Raw genomic sequence first — 23,114 nt, forward strand, 5'->3', positions numbered from 1 at the left:
AGAGGAAAATTACAGCTAAACACAAACACAGTAGAAATGTAAAAATAGCCCTGGTCCTTAATGGTAAGAAAATTTGAAATGGTCTGGTCACTAAGGGGTTAATTGTCCCTTTGAATAATGTGGTGCATTTATCCTGATCTGACACTCACTGGAGTGGAAGGAGACATTGCTTCTTCTTTAACACATACAACTGACATAAGAAGCTATAAATCACAAGAACTTTTGCTAAGACGGCATAATACTTAACTTTCATACAAGGAAGAAAGTGAATCTCTGTGCACTTCTGGACTGCAGCAAACAAGTAACAATAAGATAAACTGACAGCCAAACTTTCCGTTAATGGCAATATATGGCTAAACAGACCTCTCAGGGTCACTAATGCCAGGATCACAAATCTAGATACCACTGTCCATATCTCTCTCCGTGAGATGATTGGTGTCCGTGAGATGATTGGTGTATACGACCATAGAACACACACCTAGTATGTTAAAATAGGGAGAAGGGAATATATCCCAGTTTCGTCTAATGTGAGTAGGCACAGTCACAGGGTAGTAACAGACCACCACATTAAGCTTATATATTAGATCACTCGCTCATGCCGGAACTTAAACACAGACACGGGTATATCAGATTCAGAAAAAACAAACAAAGGTAGGATTCGGAGGTAGATTAAAAAGTTTACATTTTATTGGAGTATTTTAAAAATAGAAAAATTATCCATAGTAGCAAACAACACCCAGCGTGTCCGCCGGATCAGCTGAAACATTTTAGTTGTGTGCCGTAATCATAGCTATGACTACGGCACACAGCAAAATGCGTCAGCTGATCCGGCGGACACGCTGGGTGTTGTTTGCTACTATGGATACTTTTTCTATTTTTAAAATACTCCAATAAAATTTGAACTTTTTAATCTACCTCCGGATCCTACCTTTGTTTGTTTTTCCTTAACTTTCATACACACTGCCTCTAGCAATAGTTATACAGGAAACATATCTTGTATCTAATAGGGAAAGCCACATTTAACAGTTTAAGCTTATTTGAAGATGATAGTTTATTTAAAGCTGTGTTCCATTTTAAAGGGACATGAACCTAAATATTTTTGATTCAGATAGAATATATATTTTTAAAGCAACTTTCCAAATTACTTCTGTCATTAATTTTGCTTCATTCTCTTTGGTATCCTTTGTTGAAGGCAGTAATGCACTACTGGGAGCTAGCTGAACATACTGAGTGAGCCAAAGACAAAAGGCATGCATGTGCAGCTATCAGTCAGCAGCTAGCTCCCAGTAGTGCATTGCTGATCCTGCTCTTGATATATGGATAGGAATTGGAAACTTAAAAATACTTGATGATGAAATGTGAGTGTCTTTATCTAATATTCCACCAAATATTCAGAAACTGTGTTCATCCCAGCATCAACCTCATACATCCCATTAAATAGTAAGTAGCTATTGGTGTTATTAATTCTTGCACATACATACTGTTACTTGTAAATACATTTCGGTATTATATAATATATGTATGTGTCTGTATTTCTTACAAGTTAGTTTAACCTCCTGTTTGCTAGTACAACTGAATTACTGTGTCGCAAAATAATGTATGTCTAAAAAGTATGTCACACACATGAAAAGTTTGGTAAGCTCTGCTGTATAGTAACAAAGTATAATGAGTGGGTGGTTATGTTTTATTATATATCCATTTACACTGAAATAAATATTTTAGATTTGAAATTGGAGAGGGAAGTAGACATGTAATTTAGGTAATCATAATTTAAGGCAATTGATATTGATTTATATAAGGATTATGTTGTTTGACAATCAATGAAATGCTTGTATAATGCTCAGTTAGGATAATTCTTCTGAAATACTTGTTATCATAAGGGGTGCGCTGGTAAGTATTATTAATGGACCCTGAATTGCAGGAAAGTTTGCATTAAAAATAAAGGTTTGGTATAAAAAATAATAATCAAATAACTACTTTTTAAATTAATTTAATTTAAATATCATCTGACATTAAGCTAAGTAGGTTAACAATAAAATAGGGATATAATATCACAATGTCGTGTCCTACAAAGAAGAACAAAAGCAAAGTATTTTAAAATGTACTATTGATTTGTTAATAAAAAAAATGTTTTTGTGCTGAAAAAAAGTGTTCTTGTACTTGTGGAGAGTTGTCCTTATGAGTAAGTGAGCAATCAATCCCTACTGATATATATATATGTATATATAATCCTGATGTAATTAAATTGGAATTTACTTTCTAAGACCAGTGAGAGCAGCGTTTTATTCTACTGAAGGATAAAAGGAATTTGTATATTTGAATACTCAGCACCATGGCTGTTGTATTGTGGGATTAGTGAGTGCACCTGTACTTGGGTCTATTCTATATTAATCCTATATATATATATATATATAAAATTGCATAAGAAATTAGCACATCTAGGCAGGGGATACTTGCCTAGCTGTGCTAATTTCCTATGCAATTTTTTTTTATTGATTTACTTTTGAGACATGGGGGATTTTAATCTCAAACTTTTATCTGCACCATAATTTTAATGAATATATATATATATACTAATTCTAAATATATAATAATATAATATATATTGTTATTTATGATTAATTTCCCTTTAGCCTGTCTTTGCTGAGCTGTGTTTGTTAACTCACATTATCAGTTTGTTTCTGTAAAATGGATTTGAGAACAGTCTTTTTATCTGGCAAGGTTGGCGATGGTGCCTTATTACCTTCCCCATCTGACTTCACTTTGCAAATCCACACCTTTATTTGCAACTAAAACAAAGGGCAGTTATCTGATCTGAACTGACAAACTGACAAACTCTAAGTACACAAGCTGTTACCTCTAAAGAAGAAAATAGAAGAAATAAGCAGAAGATCTGTAGGTACAAGTACAGCTGTAGCCAAGTCTGGTCACTTTAAAGGGCAGGGAATCACTGAAGTTATTAACCTATTTGAAAATGGCTACCTTAATACAGCTTCTTAAAGAGACACTCAGCACAACAAATCATATATTAAAGAACACTATATAAATATGTTAACATATTGTTAAGTTAAAGTTATTTATTTTGGTTTTGAATTTGTCAGGAAGTGCAAGTCTGTACCCAGCTGGTCCATATGATGGAAGTTTTACTGGCTGATAATAAGGAAGATTAAGGTTACTCAGATTTCTGGTGATATATGTGTACTTTGTACGCCATATTAGAGTTTAAAAAGTGTTAAAGGAAGTAAGGAAAGCGCGGCATTGTGAGCTGTCATAAAGTAAACCAATAAGAATATCAACCAAAACATAGGGCTAAATTATAAATGGTGCGCTAACAGCTATGCAAAGGGGTTTATCGCAGGTGTTTGCGAGCATCAGATGTAACTCTTATAGTTGCAAGTAAATGCGATCGATTCAGAACAATTGAGTCAGGATATCACGTCCTCAGAGCTCTGGTTAACTGTTTCACAAAATAAAAAAGTAGCATAAAACACATCAAAAATACATTACAAAGTACAATTACACTCATAATAACACTATCTAATAAAAAAAATTTTTTTTAAATTATACAAAAAAATCTATAAGGGCTCAAAGATATGAGGTTTCAAGTGTTGGAAAAAAAAGCAGGCAAAGGGCTTTAACATATAGATGCGTACATATGCATGTCTAAATATGTATGTATATGTATACATATGTATTATGTATTTACAGCGATATATAGACATATAAATACATATATATATATATATATATATATACATATATAGACATATACACATTCCAATGTTCTGCACATCGCAGAATACGTTCTATGTATTTTTAAATATATATTCCTATATAAATCTGGATGTATCTATACCTAGGTATTTTAATGTAATAGATAGGAAAGGGTAATAAGACTGTGTACTGTTCCATTTGAAATATTGACTGTGCTCTATTTTCTCTTTTAGGGAAGATGACTACTAACTCTGGAAGCCATGATCAAACATCTATCTCAGAGCATACTGTAGTAGATTCTGCTGGGAGCCCAGTTGGGTCACTACCAGCATGCAAACTGAACCTGTCCCAGAAGCTAGAGGCTGATTGGCATTTAGTATTTAATGATCAAATGCAGCAGAGAGGCTTGAAACTTCAACAAGAAACCTTGGAAAGGATATCACATCAAAGGGCCAAAAAGGAGAAACTAAAGAAGACGTCTCCTCCTGATGAGCTGAGCAGAGAGTGGTTCAGTGATGATAAAACAACTGTAGAGACTAGAGCTTACCTGCTTGATAAACTGATGCCCACCATTGTACCTGCAGTAGAGGCTATGCTGAAACAAGTGGAGGAGAAAAAGGCCATAGAGGATAATTCTGTTAAGTTTGACCCCGTCAATTTTCTTGGGGAGTATCTTATGAGGCACAACCCTGACTTTACTAGTGACTCTGAAGAACAACCCTATGTCAGGGGCCTAAAGGAAGTTGTTGCAGATCTTACTAAACATGTTTTTGACATCAAATTTAACAGGTGAGATCTTAAACTGTAGACATAATGAACAGTTTGAACTTAGACCGCCCAACATTTATCATCAAGGGCAGAAGAGAGAACACATTTTAGGGCATCTACATATTGTCAGATCTAAGTGCTTGAGCCACTTATCTACTCACTTGTGTTCAGACAGGTATATATTTAAAGGGGCAAACATACATGACTGGATCTCAGTTTTGAAAGGAACCATATTTTTTAAAGAGTTTGCAAAGACACTTCAAGTAAAAGTTGTCACTGTTTCAGTAACAGCTTTTACTGTGCACAGGGTATATGCACACCCCACATGACACGTACAGTCTTCTGTAAACACCACCCTTACTCAGAGAACCTATAATGCATCAGTGTTTACTTAGTGTACATCATCGCTGATGAATATATGACTATAACTCTGGCTCTCTGGGCACACACATTGTTTGAATGAGGCTGCATAAAAAGCTATACAAATATGCCTCATGCACAAGCATTCAAGCACCCTGCCTGCTCAAAAAGCATATACAGTTTTGGCAAGAACATGCCACTGCCTGTAATCTGGACACCGATAAATCTTGTTCACCAATGGTTTAAACGTAGTCTAAACATAATGTTCATAAAATTCAGTTCAGTCAGAATAACAAATGTATTGGATGTGCTGCAAACGGTACAATAAAATATTTCCTGCTTAGGGCTAGATTACGAGAAGAGTGCAAATTAGTGCTCCCGCTCGAGCGATAACATCGCTAGATGGAGGCTTTTTGCACGTGTCAGATTGCTCTTGTATTATGAGTTAAAAGTAAAAAGTTAGCATTGCGAGCAAAAACCTGACAAGCAGAAAAAGTGGAACTTAGAATATCGCGACCAAGTTAACGTATTCCCTCACAGACTTTAATTGAGGGTGAAAACTGAAAAACCTAACACCCATACACACTAACACGCTTACATAGAAATGTAAATTATGCATTTTTGCAATTTAGATTTAATGTGGTTGGGTTAGTGCACATGAAAACTTAGTAATCTTAAGGCGTGTTAGTGAAATATTAAATATAAAATATTTTTAAAAATTAAAAAAATATTAAAATGATTAAATAAACTAAAATAATTCTAAATAATCTATAGAATATATATCTCTATCTATATACAGTATATTTTTACATTTTATAATATTTGAATAACACACCGTAACCACAGCACTTTTCAATTTTCTTACCAGGGCTATTTTTAAATTTCTGTGGTGTTTGTGTTTAGCTGTAATTTTCCTCTTACTCATTTACTGTAGCCACACATATTATATACAGTTTTTCTCGCCATTAAATGGGCTTTCTAAAGATACTAATATTTTCATCATATCTTATAATTTACTATAAAAAATTATAAAATATAATAAAAAATGGAAAAAAACACACTATTTCTAACTTTGACCCCAAAATCTGTTACACATCTGCAACCACCAAAAAACACCCATGCTAAATTGTTTCTAAATTTTGTCCTAAGTTTAGAAATACCCAATGTTTACATGTTCTTTGCTTTTTTTGCAAGTTATAGGGCAATAAGTACAAACTTAGCGATAGTTACATTGTAACACTGATATTTGTCATGAATCCCTGAATAACCCTTCACATGTATATCATTTTTTTAGTAGACTAAACAAATTATTGATTTAGGCCTATTTTGGTATATTTCATGCCTCTATTTTAACGCCAAATGCAATCAAATAAAAAAAATTGTTAACTTTTTCACAAACGTTTTCACAAACTTTAGGTTCCTCACTGAAATTATTTACAAACAGCTTGTGCAATCATGGCATAAATGGTTGTAAATGCTTCTCTGGGATCCCCTTTGTTTAGAAATAGCAGACATATATGGCTTTGGCATTGCGTTTTGGTAATTAGAAGGCCGCTAAATGCCGCTGCGCACCACACTTCTATTATGCCTAGCAGTGAAGGGGTAATTAGGTAGCTTGGTGGGTTAATTTTAGCATTAGTGTAGTAGACAACCCAAATATTGATATAGGCCCATTTTGGTATATTTCATGCCACCATTTCACCGCCAAAGGCGATCAAATAAAAAAAAAAAAATCGGTAACTTTTTCACAATTTTAGGTTTCTCACTGAAATTATTTACAAACAGTTAGTGTAATTATGGTGCAAATGTTGTAAATGCTTTTCTGGGATCCCCTTTGTTCAGAAATAGCCGACATATATGGCTTTGGCATTGCTTTTTGGTAATTAGAAGGCCGCTAAATGCTGCTGCGCACCACACTTGTATTATGCCCAACAGTAAATGGGGTTAATTAGCTTTATTGTAGAGATCAGCCTCTCACCTGACACATCCCACCCCCTGATCCCTCCCTGACCCCTCTCAAAAAGCTCCCTTCCCTCTGCCAGTACTAGGGAGTTTTTTTGTTTGTTTTGTAATAAAAAAAATCATATATATTCTGCAGCGTAGGATCCCCCCCTAAGCCCCCAACCTCCCTGATCCCCCAAACAGCTCTCTAACCCTCCACCTCTACCTATTTGTCGCCATCTTGGGTATTGGCAGCTGTCTGCCAGTACCCAGTTTGCTACAAAATATTCTATTTTTATGAAAAAAATAAACCCCCCCCTTTTTCTGTAGTGTAGCTGCCCCCCTCAATACACTCACCACCTCCCCCTCCCAGATACCTTTACCCAACACTTATCTCCCCCCTCCCTCACCCTCCTTCAATCTCCCTCCTTCCCTCTCCCTCCATCACAGTAGTGGAAGGGCACGCGTGCTCCCGCCCCCGGCACACGAATCCGGAACTCCTCTCCAGCGATGGGCTACCCACCCATCTCCCTCGTATCCCTCCCACACCACCAACAATCGGCACCATCTCTAGCCGATGCCGAGGGGGCCACAGAGTGGCCCTCTCGGCATCGGTTGCCTAATAAAGGGTATTGCACAATGCCTCAACATCGAGGCATCTCTGCAATACCCTGAAAGCATCTGGAAGCAAGCATCTGGAAGCGATCACAATCATTAACTGACACTTTTTGTAGGACATGCCTGACACGTCCTTGATCGCCAAAGGGTTAAAGGGACATGAAACACAATCTTTCATGATTTAGAAAGAGTATGCAATTTTAAACAACTTTCCAATTTACTTCTATTATTTCATTTGCTTCATTCTCTTGATATCCTTTATTGAAAAGCATATCTAAATAGGCTCAGTAGCTGGCTGCACATAGATGCCTTGTGTGATTGGCTCACCCATGTGCATTGCTATTTCTTCAACAAAGGATATCTGAAGATTGAAGCAAACTAGATAATAGAAGTAAATGTGAATATTGTTTAAAATTGTATTCTCTATCTGAATTATGAAAGAAACATTTTGGGTTTCATGTCCCACGTTAAATCTAAATCACGAAAACCGATGTGCAAAATGCATATTTTACATTCCTATGTTCTTCATCTGATACTGTTTATGTAAAATACATATCTATACCTAGGTATAGGTATATATAGCAATATGTATTTACAATAAAAAGGACATTTCCTGCAAGTGAAGAACATTGGAATGTTAAATATGTACTGCAAATATATACAGTAAAACATATAAATATTTAAATACATATGTACACACATATAAACATATATAAATATATAAATACATATATATATATTAAGACATGTATATGTATGTATCTCTATGTTAAAGACCTCATATCTTTGAGCCCTTATAACATACACAAACGCGTTTCGGCCGTTACAACCTGGCCTTTTTCAATGTGAGTAAAAAAGATTTTTTGACAAAGCTTAATTTGCCGCAGTTAGACCAATGGCGTGTCGATTCACATACACGCCCCCTTATTCACCAATCATAGTTGTTTAGTACGTAGACGTGTTGTCAACCTTGGTACCTGGTGATTGGTTTACATCATCATTTGTTTATGCAATCTCATGACTAGGTTATACACGCTTATTTATTCTCTCGCTTATGATAGGTGGCAGTGTTTACTACGTACTGCTCATTAGGAATATGGATATTGTAATGCTATAACTATAAAATGTCTGTTAAGTTAAAAAAGATATGTGCGAGATAAGACTTCAGACATGCACTTTATAGAAAAATTCAATCTTGTGCTGTAATGCTTCATCGTGATCATGACACTAGGATATTTGATGAAAATAACAATTTCTTATTATAAACTATCCGTTCTTTCACAACATTCACTCAATACAGCTCAATTTAAGAATTAAGTGAGGGGTCTATGCGTGGTATCCTCCAATATAGAGGTCCTAAATAAATAAGGTAGATAGAAAGATACTTAAGTCAAACACCTATTAACCCTGTATTATATACGTTGAGGAGTTAGTTATGGTGAAAAATTTGTGGGCAATATCAGTAGTAGTGATGCTAAATAAATGAGGGGAATGAGTATTAACCCTCTAGTATACATATTAGGATTAATCATAGATATGCTTTAAATCACCTATCACCTCATAAATGTAGCCCCTCTGAATATGTATTTCACATAGATATATAATTGCGAATTATGTATGTGCAAACAGTTGATGACCTTCTATATATAGGTTATTGATCATTATTGTGTAGATTCCAACTGAGGCATATCATTTCATATGTTGTTATAGTATGCAAATTTTATATCTTACTTTGAGTATGGGCATATACTGAGCTAGAACATGTATTAGTGCTGTGGTAATTCATTATGAAATTAATATTAATATTATTATATGTAATCATAATACCGATTACTAAATATAACTGTGGCAAATTAAGCTTTAAAAGTTGCGAGATTATGGCATTCGGTTTGTCAAAAAATATTTTCTACTCACATTGAAAAAGGCCAGGTTGTAACGGTCAAAACGCGTTTGTGTATCTATTTTAAAGTTTTTTCTCTAATAGTTGATTGTAGACTACTCTAGACCACTGTTTAAGCTACCCCTGGCACCTGAAGCCGACGTTTCCAGTAATCGGTCAGGAACACAGGGGGGTAGTTCACAGTTTATCTAGTTAGATTGTTTTCAGCCTTCTATGGGGGTATGGTAATTATGGTGACTAGGTTTCACCTTCACTCTAATATATAGTCATTATATTTAACCTTTAATAATAAAGTTAATTTTTAAGTATTTACCTGAGATATTTCAGCATTATTGTACCATATAGTAGGAATGAGTGCTCTTTAACCCTTTCTTGTCCATCTTTTCCCTAATCCCCTATTCAACTCATATTTAAAGGAGCAGCACCGAGGTTTATGTAACCTTTAATTTCCTACAGTTATTAGATCATAGTGCCAATATAAACTTCTTCTCTTTGTACCCTTATAACATAATCATTTTTATTAGACAGTGTTATTATGAGTGTAACAGTACTTTTAAATGTATTTTTGATGTGTTTTGTGCAACTTTTTAGTCTTGCGTAACAAATGATCGGAGCTCTGAAGTTGCATTAACCTGACACATGTTAAATTCGATTTGCGCTCAAGCAAACGCGTTTACTTTCAACTCATAATATGCATGCTATTTCCGTCACGTGCAAAAATCCCCAAACAGTTAATATCGCTCAAGTGCAGCAGACAGCGCGCCACTCATAATCTAGCCCTCACATAGTTACTATATTTAGAAAATAAGCTATGTACAAACTTACATAAAACTATAACTAAATCATAATTTTAATAAGTTGTACCAATAATACTATTTTTCTTTCTCCAATAAATAAATGTCATTCATATACATGAGAAGGAGTAGGGAAAAGGTCAAATATAGTAAGCTAAAATATTCTTTTACAAATATACTAATATATATATATATATATATGTTCAAGTGATGGAAAATTACTTTTGTCTGAAAAAGGCTCATACCATCTTCTTCTTTACTGCCAGCTTCTGCTTTTTTTAACTTTTACCTACAAATACAAGATATAGGCTCACTTAGCATGATAATGTATAAGGTGGTATGATAGTGGTTACAATCATTACCAAACCAATGAAATAATATTTTCTGATAAAAGTGTAGATAAAGGTTAACAAGCCACTTTCTTTGTTGAAGGGACATTAAACTTAAAGGGACACTCAATCAAAATGAAACTTTCATTATTCAGATAGAGCATGCCATTTTAAACAACTTTCCAATTTACTTCCATTAACAAAATGTGCACAGTCTTTTTATATTTAAACTTTTTGAGTCATCAGCTCCTACTGAGCATGTGCAAGAATAAGTGTGTATGCATTTGTGAATGGCTGTCACATGGTACGTGTATGCATTTGTGAATGGCTGATGGCTGTCACATGGTACAGGGGGAGTGGAAAAAGACATAACTTTTAAATTGTCAGAAAAAAAAAAATCTACTACTCATTTGAAGTTCAGACTAAGTGCTATTGCATTGTCTTGCTATCTTGCATTTGTTGATTATGCAAATCTACTGTGTTGACTGGTCCTTTAACATTTAATTTCGCTGTAAAATGTTTAACTAAGGAAATATAAAGCATATTTATTAAACATGCTTCCACTTTCACCCACAGAGGTTTTAGTGACATTTACATGAGACTTTAACATTCTAAGCAGTGATTGGCTAGCAAGCTTATTTACATCTGTTGCTAACTGGCCATGAGGTGTACACCTGAACTGCAAAACTTTACCAATTGTGCTAACAAACAAGATTAAATTATTTTAAAACATATATTTTGCAACAAATTGCTTAATTGTTTGATATGTAGTCCATGGGTTTAATGTCTCCTTAAGTATGTAAGTAGCCCATTAACTTATCAACCATTCTGCTAGTAACCAAAACTATCTCACAGGGGTCTATTTATCAAGCCGTCAACTTACTTGCATTCAACGGCACCAATATGCTCGCCTAAGATCGCCTAACATCGCTGCTGCGGACCTGAATACGCTCTCCAAAATTAACAAAAAAGCTGTAAAAAAGCCGCGCACCAAGTACGGGGCGATGAGCAGCGGACTGTTGTTAACTAACAGTCATCGATCTCGCTGCTCTTCGACTTTTTCCCAGCTTTATTGGTATACTGTGACTAAACACTGACACTATACTATACTGTTTTACCCCTAAACAGCCGCTCCCGGAGCCCACCATAACTCGAATAAACTTATTAACTCCTAAACCGCCGCTCCCGGACCCCGCTGCAACAAAATAAACTTATTAACCCCTAAACCGCTGCTCCCGGCCCACGGGACAACAAAATAAACTTATTAACCCCTAAACCGCCACTCCCGGACCCCGCCACAACGAAATAAACTTATTAACCCCTGAACCGCCACTCCCAGAGCCCACCGCCACCTACATTATGTTATTAACCCCTAATCTGCCGTCCCCTACACCGCCATCACCTACCTACATTTATTAACCCCTAATCTGCTGCCCCCAACGTCGCCGCCACTATTCTAAATGTATTAACCCCTAAACCTAAGTCTAACCCTAACACCCCCTAACCTAAATATTATTTAAATAAATCTAAATAAAAATTAATATTATTAACTAAATTATTCCTATTTGAAACTAAATACTTACCTGTAAAATAAACCCTAAGCTAGCTACAATATAACTAATAGTTACATTGTATCTAGCTTAGGGTTTATTTTTATTTTACAGGCAAGTTTGTATTTATTTTAACTAGGTAGAATAGTTATTAAATAGTTATTAACTATTTAATAATTACCTAGCTAAAATAAATACAAAAGTACCTGTAAAATTAAACCTAACCTAAGTTACACTAACACCTAACACTACACTACAATTAAATAAATTAACTAAATTAACAACAATTAAATAAATTAAATTAGCTAAAGTACAACCCCCCCAACTAAATTACAGAAAATAAAAAACAAATTACAGATATTTAAACTAATTACACCTAATCTAATAGCCCTATCAAAATAAAAAAAAGCCCCCCCAAAATAAACTAAAAACCCTAGCCTAAACTAAACTATCAATAGCCCTTAAAATGGCCTTTTGCGGGGCATTGCCCCAAAGTAATCAGCTCTTTTACCTGGAAAAAAAATACAAACAAACCCCCAACAGTAAAACCCACCACCCACACAACCAACCCCCCAAATAAATTACTAACTAAAAAAAACCTAAGCTCCCCATTGCCTTGAAAAGGGCATTTGGATGGGCATTGCCCTTAAAAGGGCAGTTAGCTCTTTTGCAGGCCCAAAGCCCTAACCTAAAAAATAAACCCACCCAATACACCCTTAAAAAAACACTAACCCCATGAAGATTCACTTACCGGGAGACGTCTTCATCCAAATCCGGCAGAAGTGGTCCTCCAGACGGGCAGAAGTGGTCCTCCAGACAGGTAGAAGTCTTCATCCAGACAGCATCTTCTATCTTCATCCTTCCGGTGCGGAGCGGGTCCATCTTCAAGACATCCGACGCGGAGCATCCTCTTCCAATGACGTCTTCTTGCTGATTGAATATCACTTTATGTGACGTCATCCAAGATGGCGTCCCTTCGATTCCGATTGGCTGATAGAATTCTATCAGCCAGTTGGAATTAAGGTAGAAAAAATCATATTGGCTGATGCAATCAGCCAATAGGATTGAGCTGGCATTCTATTGGCTGTTCCAATCAGCCAATAGAATACGAGCTCAATCCTATTGGCTGATTGGATCAGCCAATAGGATTGAAGTTCAATCCTATTGGCTGATTGCATCAGCCAATAGGATTTTTTCTACCTTAATTCCGATTGGCTGATAGAATTCTATCAGCCAATCAGAATCGAAGGGACGCCATCTTGGATGAAGACTTCTGCCCGTCTGGAGGACCACTTCTGCCCGGCTTGGAAGAAGACTTCTGCCCGTCTGGAGGACCACTTTGCCCGGCTTGGATGAAGATGTCTCACGGTAAGTGAATCTTCATGGGGTTAGTGTTAGGATTTATTTAAGGATGTATTGGGTGGGTTTTAGTTTTAAATTAGGACTTGGGCCTGCAAAAGAGCTAAATGCCCTTTTAAGGGCAATGCCCATCTAAATGCCCCTTTCAGGGCAATGGGGAGCTTAGGTTTTTTAGATAGCTTTTTATTTGGGGGGTTGGTTGTGTGGGTGGTGGGTTTTACTGTTGGGGGGGTTGTTTGTATTTTTTTTACAGGTAAAAGAGCTGATTTCTTTGGGGCGATGCCCCGCAAAAGGCCCTTTTAAGTGCTATTCGTAGTTTATTGTAGGTTAGGGTTTTTTTATTTTGGGGAGGCTTTTTTATTTTCATAGGGACCTTAGATTAGGTGTAATTAGTTTAAAGCTTTGATAATTTATTTTTTATCTTTTGTAACTTAGTGTTTATTTTTTTGTGTAACTTAGTGTTTGCTATTTTTTGTAACTTAGTTTTTTGTAACTTTGTAATTTTTTAGTGTAGATTTAAATTATTTGAATAGGGCTAGGTGTTTAAATATATAATATATTTATTTTAATTTGTAGTTTTATGTTATTTTAGTATAAAAGTTAGGTTAGATTAATTAGGTAGGTTAATTAATAGTTTAATATAGTTTAATGTAATTTTATTATAATAGGTTAGATTAATTAGTAATTTAATATAGTTTAATATAATTTTATTATAACAGTTAGGGTAGGTTAATTAATAGTTTAATATAGTTTAATTTAATTTTAAAGGTAAGTTTAAATTTATTATAAAATAGGAATGAGTTAAGATTTAATATAAAGTTAACGGGTTGTTAGGTTTAGGGATTAATAGGTTAATTTAGTTTATGGCGATGTGGGGGGCTGGCGGTTTAGGGGTTAATACATTTATTCAGTTGTGGTGGGCTTCGGGAGCGGCAGGATAGGGGTTAATAACTTTATGTAGGTGGTGGCGGTATAGGGGGTGGCAGATTAGGGGTTAATAAATATAATGTAGGTGGCGGCGGGGTCCGGGAGCGGCGGAATAGGGGTTAATAACTTTATGTAGGTGGCGGCGGTGTTGGGGCAACAGATTAGGGGTTAATAAGTATAATGTAGGTGGCGGCGGTGTCGGGGCAGCAGATTAGGGGTTAATAACATAATGTAGGTGGCGGAGGTGTAGGGGCGGCAGATTAGGTGTGTTTAGATTTGGGGTACATGTTAGGGTGTTAGGTGTAAACATAACTTTTATTCTCCCATAGGAATCAATGGGATATCGGGCAGTAGCGAACATAAGCTTTCGCTGCTTTCAGACTCTCATTGATTCCTATGGCATCCGCCGCCTCCAGGTACGCTGGGCCGGAATAGCTGCGTGCGTACCTGGTAGTTATTTGATAACTAGCAAAAGTAGTCAGATAGTGCGGAATTTGCATTCGGAACATCTGTAGTGACTTAAGTATCGATCTGTGTCGGACTGAGACCGGCGGATCGTATGTTACGTCACAAAATTCTACTTTTGCTGGTCTGTAGCCTTTGATAAATAAGGCGAATCAAGCTCTCCACAATTACGCTGCGGAATTCCAGCGTATTTGTGGTTGACGGCTTGATAAATAGAGGCCACAGTCTCCAGTATTATTATGTAGCGACTTGTTTGGCTCATTAAATTAACCGCTTTATACTATTTTTAGAGGTTCAAGTCTTAGGAAGCAGATGGTAAAGAATAAAATTTGGATGCCTTGGGGCCGGTTTATTATATGGCGGGTGGACATGATTCGCTATAGCCCCCTGCACATTTGCAGCCAATCCAGGGGGTGTCAATCATCCCGATTGTATCTGATCAGGATGATTGAAGTCTGCCACCTAAGAGGGGGCGGACAAGTTAAGGACCAGCGGTCTTACGACTGCTGCTTCTTAACTTGAGCCGGAAACTATGGGGGTAGATTGCCGCACTGGTTTGTTTCTGCACAATTTTCCTGGGTCTAAGATAAAATGCACAAGTGAGATCATTTCATTATTAAGCTTATTTCTAATAAAGGTTTGATTACCATCTTGCACTTGTTTTCGTCAGATAGTGATTTCTGAACATGGAGCGGTATTGTCAATGTGTTTCTACAGTGATCACAATCCAAAAGTGCTTCTGCTGTTAATACCCCTGAAGCTGGAAACTGTTTCCTCCAGAAAACAGCACAGAACCTTTATCTGCCACATTAATCTCCTGATTTTTAAATATAGAAAACAAATGGCCCAGATTAAAGGGATGTAAAACATTTCTCCTTTAGTAAAAAAACAAATATGTTAAAGAAACAGATTGTTTTAAAAACAGCAAACAACTTGCTTATTTTCTTGCTAAATACGAAATTCTCAGTGTAGCCAGTGCCACTGCCTACAACTAGATAACACAGCTGCCATTACACAACTTACTTTATTCTGTCACATGATTTTCTAAGCAAAAGTCCTCTACTGAGAATGGGCAATAAACTGACTGTAGCTATAATAGGTGTCTTCTAACAACACTTCAAAGGAAAAGCTGTTTCTTTGCTCATAATGCTTTTTTGTGCATTTTATTATTGCACTATTGCTCGCACATAGCTATGTGTTTAACCCCTGCAATATTTTTACAATTTCTGTTATTTATAAATGTTACTTAAGCTATGCAAAGCACCAGTGACGTGCAGTGAGATGAAAGACTGGCGAAACAGTCTCCATAGAAACACACACATAGAGTATATACAGGTGAAAAATTAGAATATTGTGCAAAAGTTAATTTATTTCACTAATGCAACTTAAAAGGTGAAACTAATATATGAGATAGATTCATTACATGCAAAGCAAGATAGTTCAAGCCATGATTTTTCATAATTGTGATGATTATGGCATACAGATTATGAAAACCCCAAATCCACAATCTCAGAAAATTAGAATATTACATGCAATCAATATAACAAGGATTGTACATACCTGTAGAACAATATCGGACCTCTGAAAAGTATAAGCATGCATACTGTATGTACTCAGTACTTGGTTCGGGCCCCTTTTGCAGCAATTACTGCCTCAATGTGGCGTGACATGGAAGCTATCAGCCTGTGGCACTGCTGAGGTGTTATGGAAGACTTCAATAGCGGCCTTCAGCTCTACTGCATTGTTCGGTCTCATGTCTCTCATCTTTCTCTTGGCAATGCCCTTCAGATTCTCTATGGGGTTCAGGTCAGGCAAGTTTGCTGGCCAATCAAGCACAGTAATCCCACGGTCATTGAACCAGGTTTTGGTGCTTTTGGCAGTGTGGGCAGGTGCCAAGTCCTTCTGGAAAATGAAGTCAGCATCCCCATAGAGCTCGTCTGCGGAAGGAAGCATGAAGTGCTCCAAAATCTCCTGGTAGACGGATGCGTTGACCCTGGACTTAATGAAGCACAGTGGCCCAACACCAGCAAATGACATGGCTTGCCAAATCAACACAGACTGTGGAAACTTCACACTGGACTCCAAGCATCTTGCAGTGTGTGCCTCTCCATTCTTCCTCCATACTCTGGGTCCTTGGTTTCCAAATGAGATGCAAAATTTGCTCTCATCAGAAAATAGGACTTTGGACCACTGAGCAACAGACTAGGTCTGTTTTTCTTTAGCCCAGGTAAAACGCTTCTGACGTTGTTTGTTGTTCAGGAGTGGCTTGACAAGAGGAATACGACATTTGAAGCCCATGTCCAGGATCCGTCTGTGTGTGATGGCTCTTGTGAAAGTCCCCAACACTTTTGAATGGCCTTTTCCTGACAATCCTCTCCAGGCTGCGGCCATCCCTGCTGCATGTGCACCTTTTTCTTCCACACTTTTACCTTCCGCATAACTTTCTATTAAGGTGCTTTGATACAGCACTTTGGGAACATCCAACTTCTTTTGCAATTACCTTTTGAGGCTTTCCCTCCTTATGGAGCGTGTCAATGATGGTTTTCTGCACAACTGTCAGGTCAGCAGTCTTTCCAATGATTGTGATTCCTACTGAACCAGACTGAGAGACCATTTAAAGTCTCAGGAACCCTTTGCAGGTGTTATGGCTTAATTAGCTGATTAGAGTGGGACACTTTGAGTCTAAAATATTGCACCTTTTCACAATATTCTAATTTTCTGAGATTGTGGATTTGGGGTTTTCATGAGCTGTAAGCCATAATCATCACAATTATGACAAATCACGGCTTGAACTATCTTCTTGCTTTGCATGTAATGAGTCTATCTCATATATAAGTTTCACCTTTTAAGTTGCATTAGTGAAATAAATGAACTTTTGCACAATATTCTAATTATATATATTCTCTCTCTTTCTCTCTCACTCTCTCTTTCTCTCTTTCTCTCACACACACACTCTCTCTCTCTTTCTCTCTCTCTTTCTCTCTCTCTTTCTCTCTCTCTTTCTCTCTCTCACTCACTCTCTCTCTCTTTCTCCCACACTCTCTCTCTCTCTTTCTCTCTCTCTTTCTCTCTCTCACTCTCTCTTTCTCACTCTCTCTCTTACACTATCTCTTTCTCTCTCACTCTCTCTTTCTCACTCACTCACTCACTTACTCTCTCACACTCTCTCTTTCTCTCTCTCACTCAATTTCTCTCTCACTGTTTCTCGCTCACTCTCTCTCTTTCTCTCTCTTTCTCACTCTCTCTCTCTCTTTCGCTCTCTCCTAACATACAGCAAAACAAAAATATCAAACAATTAAAGACAACCTGAACCTGTCCCTGTTTGTGCACACTTACTGGTAGGTAGGGTAATAAATCCAGCCCTGACTGAACTTTTTCCTTGTTTGCTGCATTCCTTATTACCAAGTCAGTAATCTTTTATAAAGTCTTTAACATCTCATAGGTCAACACTGCTGTTCACAGCCTGGCCTGGTAATGAGGAATGCAGTATATTGAGAGCAGAGAGCAGACAAGGAAGCAGTTCAGTTCCCTCCCCCCACACCACCGTTAGTTCAGAGAAACAGCTGTGCATATAGCTCTCTGCATCTATCTTCCATCTTTACAGCTGCCTGTAGAAAACTGTCCGGAACACTAACAGAGCTTCTGTGTCAGTCAAGGCTGCTGCACGAGCTGTGGTATGCGATATCACACTCTAAAGCATTTCTATCTCAGTGCTTCTGATCACAGCCCTTTTCAGTGTGTTACAGCAGTGCTGGAAAAGCTCTGATCAGAAGCACTGAGATAGAAATGCTTTAGAATGGGATATCTCATACCACAGCTCCTGCAGCAGCCTTGACTGACACAGAAGCTATGTTAGTGTCACAGACAGTTTTCTACAGGCAGCTGTAAAGGTGGGAGATAGATGCAGAGAGATCTGGGATTTCCTTGGATCCGCAGTGCAATGTGATTGTGCTTAGCCCCTGACAACATCATCATGACATTCTCATACCTTTTAGCCACGTTCACCATCATCACAAAGAGCAAAGAGTTAAAGCAAACTACAAAGGGTTAAGTAGCATACTTAAATATTTTACAAGATCATGCGCTTTCCTTATCAGATCAATAACCAAACTCTACTCACTGGCTCAAGTTGTGCATCATCGAAGAGCTTGCTGGAAAGGATTCAAATCGGGCTTTAAGGCGGCTGGGACAAAAAACAAATTCTTATACACAGGATCACAACCAGAATGCTCCTAGGGCTCAGAGCCTCAGCCTGGCCTAGTAAGTTCATTAAAACCCCAGAGAAATACAAGCTAGCTCCCCACCAGGTATCTTGTGCATTTTTTATAAGGACACATCTACTTAACGATATCACTAACTGAACTTCGCGCCTCTCTGTCAGCTCTCTCTTCCCCCGCTACTATGATCATGATGAAAGAGAGAGCCAGGTGCTGATTGGCTGGGCTCTGGCAGAGGATACCAATAGACATAGCCTCTATTGAGCTGTATGGCCTACGGCCTAAGCACCAATGGGTGGCAGTCTTTAGCAATGCTCCTCTAACACATCCATATTGTGCAAAGGAGGGGCAGCGGAACGGCTCACAGCCTCTCCTTCTTTGCACAATATGGAATCTTGATGGAGATGGCTAATATGCTAAGAATATTTTTTGCATGGCGGCGGAGGGCTGAGAGGGCTGGGGGGGGTACATTAGGATACAAAAAATATATATATATTATAACTTAAAAATTATTATTATTATTATTATTTTTTAATTATTAATAAAGTGTAATTACACACATTGGACAGCCTCCTATGACGGCACGTCACTGCAAAGCACAAATTAATTGATTTTCTTTTCTAACACCTTAGACCTCATATCTTTAAGCCCTTATAACTTTTTTTTGTGCAATATCTTAATGATTTTTATTAGATGGTGTTATTATGAGTGTAAGTGTTCTTTGTAATGTATTTTTGATGTATTTTGTGACATTTTTTTGTTTTGCAAAACAGTTAACCAGAGCTCTAAGGACACACTATCCCGACAAGCGTTAACTTTAATTACGCTCGTGATTGCATTAACTTTGGACTTGTAAAATGAGAGAAAAACCCAACATGTGCAAACACCCATGATTACTGTTAGCACTCCACTCGTAATCTGACCCTAAATAGGTCCTGGGGAGAACACTAAAATGAATAGAAGTACATTAGAAATAGTCCATTTCGCTAAGGCTCTACATGATAAATTATTCTCATTTCCCTTTTCTACTGCCAGTAATTTATTTGCCTCTGTTTACTGTTATACATTATGCAAGTACCCTAATTACATTCCCATTAAAATCTTATCCCATCGTACCTGTTGGCAGAAGATTTCAGAATGACAAATGTCCTCTTCCCTTTTCAGTTTGTTTAGCTCTAAAATTTATTGTAGTCACATATTGTTGTCACCAAATATTCATATAATGAAATAAATGTAGTGGATATATTGAACTGATATTATAACTTTTTCAATTTGAATCTAACATGTTTTTATCAATCAAAGAAGATAAAGGTGTGTATATGTCATATTTACTGCAAGGACATATTCCAATATAAAGTTTTATGTTTACATTACACCTTTATATACATAAGGGACAGTAAACACCATATATGTCCCCAAGTGATCAGAAACATTTCACATAAGAATTGCAGTGCTTCCATCTCAACTAAGCATTTTGTAACATCACCTCTTTACTTTACTGAATGGGATATGATATGATAAGTCAAAACTTAAAGGGACACTGAACCCAAATATTTTCTCTTTCATGATTCAGATAGAACAGGCAATTTTAAGCAACTTTCTAATTTACTCCTATTATCAATTTTTCTTCGTTCTCTTACTATCTTTATTTGAAAAAGAAGGCATCTATGTTTTTTGTGGTTCAGAACTCTGGACAGCACTTTTTTATTAGTGGATGAATTTTTCCACCAATCAGCAAGGACAACCCAGGTTGTTCACCACAAATGGGCCGGCATCTAAAATTACATTCTTGAATTTCAAATAAAGATAACAAGAGAATGAAGAAAATTTGAAAATAAGAGTAAATTAGAAAGTTGCTTAACCCCTTAACGACACATGTCGTACAGGGTACGTCGCACACAACCTGGTCTTTAAAGACCAGCGACGTACCCTGTACGACATCAGGGTTTAAAGCGGCTGGAAGCGATCCTGATCGCTTCCAGCCGCTTTCAAGGTATTGCTGTGATGCCTCAACATTGAGGCATCACTGCAATACCTTTTTTCCCAAACCGATGCAGAGAGAGCCACTCTGTGGCCCTCTCTGCACCGGTAGCGATGGGCCCGATCGTTGGTGGGTGGGAGCAGCTTCAGGGAGGCGGGTGGGCGGCCCATCGCTACCCGGCATCCGGTTCCTGAATGTGCAATGTGCACGCCGGGTGCCGGGAGCGTGCGGGGGTCTGCAGGGAGCGCGTGTGCGCGCGCATATGTGCGCGCGATCGCGTAACAGCCACTGCCACCAATGAATTTATGAATGGGAGAGAGGGAGGGGGGAAATAATTTTCAAAAGGATCTGGGAGGGGGAGAGGGAGGAGGGTATTAGGGGGGGCAGCTACACTACAGAAAACATTTAATTACATGAAAAAAAAATAAAAATAAACATTTTTTGGAGGCAAATTGGGTACTGGCAGACAGCTGCCAGTACCCAAGATGGCAGCAAATAGGATGTGGGCAAGTGTTATAGAGCTGTTTGGGGGGGATCAGAGAGGTTAGGGGCTAAGGGGGGGTCCATCACAGCTAAACATATATTTTTTTTAAAAAAAAAATTCATAAAAAAAAAAAAAAAGCCTTTTATTTTAGTACTGGCAGAGTTTCTGCCAGTACTTAAGATGGCGGGGACAATTGTGGGGTGGGGGAGGGAAGAGAGATGTTTGGGAGGGATCAGGGGGTGGGATCTTTCAGGTGGGAGGCTGATCTCTACACTAAAGCTAAAATTAACCCTGCAAGCTCCCTACAAGCTATCTAATTAACCCCTGCACTGCTGGGCATAATACACGTGTGATGCGCAGCAGCATTTAGCAGCCTTCTAATTACCAAAAAGCAACACAAAAGCCATATATGTCTGCTATTTCTGAACAAAGGGGATCCCAGAGAAGCATTTACAACCATTTATGCCATAATTGCACAAGTTGTTTGTAAATAATTTCAGTGAGAAACCTAAAATTGTAAAAAAATTTAACATTTTTTTTTATTTGATCGCATTTGGCGGTGACATGGTGGCATGAAATATACCAAGATGGGCCTAGATCAATACTTGGGGTTGTCTACTACACTAAAGCTAAAATTAACCCTAGAAGCTCCCTACATGCTCCCTAATTAACCCCTTCACTGCTGGGCATAATACATGTGTGGTGCGCAGAGGCATTTAGCGGCCTTCTAATTACCAAAAAGCAATGCCAAAGCCATATATGTCTGCTATTTATGAACAAAGGGGATCCCAGAGAAGCGTTTACAACCATTTATGCCATAATTGCACAAGTTGTTTGCAAATAATTTCAGTGAGAAACCTAAAGTTTGTGAAAAAAAATTATGAAAAAGTGAATTTTTTCTTTATTTGATCTCATTTGGCGGTGAAATGGTGGCATGAAATATACCAAAATGGGCCTAGATCATTACTTTGGGATGTCTTCTAAAAAATATATATATACATGTCAAGGGATATTCAGGGATTCCTGAAAAATATCAGTGTCCCAATGTAACTAGCGCTAATTTTGAAAAAAAGTGGTTTGGAAATAGCAAAGTGCTACTTGTACTTATTGCCCTATAACTTGCGAAAAACGCAAAGAACATGTAAATATTGGGTATTTCTAAACTCAGGACAAAATTTAGAAACTATTTAGCATGGGTGTTTTTTGGTGGTTGTAGATGTGTAACAGATTTTGGGGGTCAAAGTTAGAAAAAGTGTGTTTTTTTTCCATTTTTTCCTCATATTTTATAATTTTTTTTATAGTAAATTATAAGATATGATGAAAATAATGGTATCTTTAGAAAGTCCATTTAATGGCGAGAAAAACGGTATATAATATGTTTGGGTACAGTAAATGAGTAAGAGGAAAATTACAGCTAAACACAAACACCGCAGAAATGTAAAAATAGCCCTGGTCCTTAAGGGAAAGAAATTGAAAAATGGCTGTGTCCTTAAGGGGTTAAAATTTCTTGTTATATCTGAATCATGAAAGAAAAAATTTGCGTTCAGTGTCCCTTTAACTTTCTTGATTTTAATAGAGTGTGCAATTAAAAAAAAGTTCCAGTTTATATAATGTGTCTTTGTTTTCTTAATATCATTTGTTGAAGAGCATACCTAGGAAGGCTCAGGGGCATGCACATATTTTCAGAAATATATGGCAGCATTGTTT

At 37.3% G+C, this 23,114-nt stretch overlaps 1 protein-coding gene across 1 annotated transcript in view; it reads left to right on the forward strand.

The window, feature by feature from the left end:
- The window catches only part of EFCAB5 (EF-hand calcium binding domain 5), a 208,160-nt gene that overhangs the window by 12,910 nt on the left and 172,136 nt on the right, over positions 1-23,114 (forward strand). Inside the window, exon 2 of the mRNA XM_053705221.1 lies at positions 3,948-4,503. Coding sequence (XP_053561196.1) covers positions 3,948-4,503 — 556 coding nt within the window. The remainder of the gene's footprint in view (positions 1-3,947; positions 4,504-23,114) is intronic.

The sequence above is a fragment of the Bombina bombina genome, chromosome 3 (assembly GCF_027579735.1).
Source record: "Bombina bombina isolate aBomBom1 chromosome 3, aBomBom1.pri, whole genome shotgun sequence".
NCBI classification, from domain to species: domain Eukaryota; kingdom Metazoa; phylum Chordata; class Amphibia; order Anura; family Bombinatoridae; genus Bombina; species Bombina bombina.